General features: G+C 53.0%; 1 protein-coding gene across 1 annotated transcript; it reads right to left on the bottom strand.

Moving 5' to 3' along the window:
• Window positions 1-872: 872 nt before the first annotated feature.
• On the bottom strand, window positions 873-1,900 carry RTL1 (retrotransposon-like 1). The gene is given in 1 exon segment (XM_019523845.1): window positions 873-1,900. A coding segment is annotated over 1 exon segment (1,005 nt). The 5' UTR covers window positions 1,878-1,900.
• Between the last annotated feature and the right edge of the window lie 1,737 nt (window positions 1,901-3,637).

Genomic DNA, 3,637 nt, shown 5'->3' with positions numbered 1-3,637 from the left:
GGGCAGGGTCTTCCTCCGTACACACCGATCACAGTTTGAGCATTTAGTCCTTACGTCTTCAGCCATTTTGGGCCAAAAGAACCGCTCACGGGCTAGTGCCAGGGTGCGCTCCCCCCCATGTGCCCAAAGTCATCATGCAAGGCCCGTAGCGCAAGGGCTTTATACTTCTGAGGGAGGACCATCTGCCAATATTTCCATCCTTCCGGGTCCTGCATCTCCCAATGTAGCACTCCATCAAACAAGCGAAGCCTTTCCCACTCCCTCAACAGGAGGTGGGCTGCTGGGCTAGCATTATTAAGGGTCAGGGGGTGGGTATTCCCTGATCTCCGGGCACACAGCACCTCTCGCACATCTCGGTCCTGTTCTTGCGCCGTCCACCATTCTGGGGCCGTGACCTGGGGCCATGAAGAGGGAGTCAGCGTGGTGTACTGAACCCAGGCCTGTGGGATCCCCTCAGGGGGCAACCCCAACACCTCAGCCATACAAACAGTACTTTCTCTCGTCCCCACAGGGTCTTGTATCTTCAGGTCGCAAATGGTCTTCACTGTCTCGGGGCTCCAAACACTCCTGGGGTTGCTGGGGAGTTGTTGAGACAGGGCATCAGCATCCACGTTCTTTAATACTGCTCGATAGTGCAGGCTGAAGGTGAAGTTGGCTAGTGCCGCGATCCAGCATTGGCCGATCGCATCCAACTTAGCGCTAGTGAGCACATAGGTAAGGGGATTATTGTCTTTCCACACCTGGAAGGTAGTCCCATACAGATAGTCCCAGAATTTCTCAGTGACAGCCCACTTGAGGGCCAGGAATTCAAGCTTATGTACCGGGTAGTGCATCTCTCTGGGTGACAATCCCCTGCAGGCAAAAGCCACTGGTCACCGGTGTCCCTCACGTTCCTGGTACAGTACAGCCCCCAGTCCTGACAGGGTAGCACCTGTGTGCAAAATAAAAGGGCGGTTGGGATCAGCATATGCCAGCACAGGTGCCTGAGTCAACCACCGGATCACCTTCTGAAAGGCATCTTCACACCGTGAGTCCCACTGGGGGCCAAAATGCTCTGTGGGGCTTCGTGTCACAGGAAGCCCATTTAAGCCATTGTTTTGCTCCTTCTTGCGGGGTGACCTTCCCACCTGGGGTCCGTGAGTTAGGGCATTTAAAGGTCCGGTTATTGTAGCATAGTCTTTAATGAATCGCCGATAGAAACCAGCAAATTCCAGGAACCTTTTCAATTCCTTAAAGTTCTTGGGTCGAGGCCAGGTGGTCACAGCACTTACTTTCTCCGGATCAGTGCTGACCCTTTCCTGTGATAAAATATGTCCTATGCACTTCACAGAGGCCTGGCAGAACTTACATTTATCAATGGCCAATTTAAGTCCAGCGGCTTCCAGCCAATCAAGTACCAGGAGTAGCTGTTCTTCATGTTCCTCCAGGGTCTTTCCAAAAACAATAATATCCTCTAAATAAACCAGTACTTGGGTCATATGCATATCCCCAACCACCTTCTCCATTAGTTGCTGGAAGGTGGCAGGAGCCCTGGACAGCCCTTGGGGCATTCGTTCAAACTGATAGAATCCCAAGGGGTAAATAAAAGCAGTCTTCTCTTTGTCCTCTTCCCGCAGAGGTATCTGGTAATAGCCACTGTGGAGGTCTAGTACTGAAAACTATTTGCTCCCTACTAAGCAGTCCAAAGCCTCCTCCACCCGTGGCACAGTGTATTGATCAGTGATGGTCCGGGCATTCAAAGTCCGGTAATCAATACACATACGGAGTTGGCTGTTCTTCTTCCGCACAATCACAATGGGAGAGGCATAAGGGCTCTTAGATTCTGTGATGATGCAGTGGTCCATGAGCTCCTGCAGTTGACGTCTTACTTCCCCCATCTCAGTGAGGAGAATGCACTGAGACCTTTCATGAAAGGGTCGTGGGTTACTCAGACAAATGTGATGCTCCACCCCCTTAGCCTCCCCCACATCCCAGTCATGCAGGGAGAAAACACGGGCTCAAGCCCTGAGTTTGTCCCTGAGCTGAGCTTTACAGGCTTCAGGCACTGGAGAGTTCCTGAAAAAGTACCTCAAAGGGTCAATTGGGGGGGGTTCCCTCCTGCTCAGGGTTCACCACTTCAGCTTCCTTTACCAAGGCCACCTTCTGTCCCGGGTAGACCACAATATCTTTCAAGGTTGGGTTAACCACTATCATGGTTACCAGGTCTTGGTTGAGCCCTTTTGTCTCAATCACACCATCAGGGACCCTAAGCACACTGGGTCTCTCTCTCCCGGTGGCGGTCTCCACCACCAGCAGCTTATTCTTTTCATCCCTCTCAATCCAATTGCATACAGTAGGCAAAGCCCATTGGCCCTGTGCAGGAACTCGCTGGGGCTTTGCTCCAGAGAAGTGCATGGTCCCCACAACCTCAGGGTGACCTCACATCTCTCTGTGCTCCCATCGGTCATACACCTCTGAGCACAAGACATGCATCGTTAACCGTTGTTGGTAATCTGGAACAGCCTGTTGTTTACAGTAGCGAGCAAGAACCTGGAAAAGGCTTGAGTTGGTCCCTACAATGAGAGTGGCCCCTTTCATCCACCCCGGATCAGGGCACACTAGAGCAATGGTTGACACTTCTTCCTCCACCCCAGCTATTTCAGTCAGGAATTTTAGCCTCACGTTCACATAACCCCTGTAAGGATACTGTTCCTGGCGTAAGCCACAAAGTCCCAACCCCATAAAAGGAAACAAAGGCAGGTGTCTCAGATGTTCCTCATAGAAGGATTCAAATAGGATGGTAATCTGGGACCCGCTGTCTAGAATGCCCCGGCATGGGTGACCATTCACCATCACGGGGACCTCTGCACGGGGTCCCACTAGCCCCTTTGGCAGTGAATTTACTAAGGCTAATGTGCGGGAGTCTGTCTGGGTTCGGAGCAGAGCCAACTCCATTGCTCTGCTCCTTCCCCATTTCCCACTGCCCAGCGCCCTTTTAACCTTTCAAATACCAATTCAGGGTTCTCAGGCTGGGTGCACTCCCCAGCCATGTGCCCTGGCTCCCCACATCTATAGCAGAACCCCGGGGTCCTAGAGCGGATATGGGGCCGAGGTCCTCCCGAGGCACGAGGACGGGGCAAGGGCTTACCCCCTGGGGGTGGTTCTGGACACAGCAGCTGCTAGTGCTGGAGCCACAGGCTCCTCCTCCACCCCCAACAAGATGTCCTCATGGGGAGCCACCGTTAGCACCCGAATCATGGGTCCTCTCCGGGGCGAAACATCCTCTGGGACCTACATAGTCTTTCAGAGTCTGGATATCTCTTCCTCTTCACGAATCTCTTGGAGGAGGTGACTGAAGTCAGGTGGGCTGCTCCTGCTCCCCGCTAAGTTGAGGTTCTGGAGTAAGTCTGAGCTATACCGTGCCCCAATACGAATTTGCCAGAGCCGTATCTGATCAGCATCAGTGACGCTAAGTGCTCCTTGGGTCACTAGGCATTGTAGCATGGGCTCTAAGCAAAGGACATATGCTGAAAGAGTCTTGCCCTTGCGCTGGAAAGTTCCCAGCAATTCGTAGTATGCCCCCCCCCACACTCCCTGTGGGTTGGCCAAAAGCATCCTGAAGGACCTGCACGCATTGCTGGGTGGTGATAGCAGGGTT

This window comes from Gavialis gangeticus, unplaced genomic scaffold, assembly GCF_001723915.1.
Source record: "Gavialis gangeticus isolate Ggan-Ray unplaced genomic scaffold, GavGan_comp1, whole genome shotgun sequence".
Lineage (NCBI taxonomy): Eukaryota > Metazoa > Chordata > Crocodylia > Gavialidae > Gavialis > Gavialis gangeticus.
This window is presented reverse-complemented; position numbering and strand designations above follow the sequence as displayed.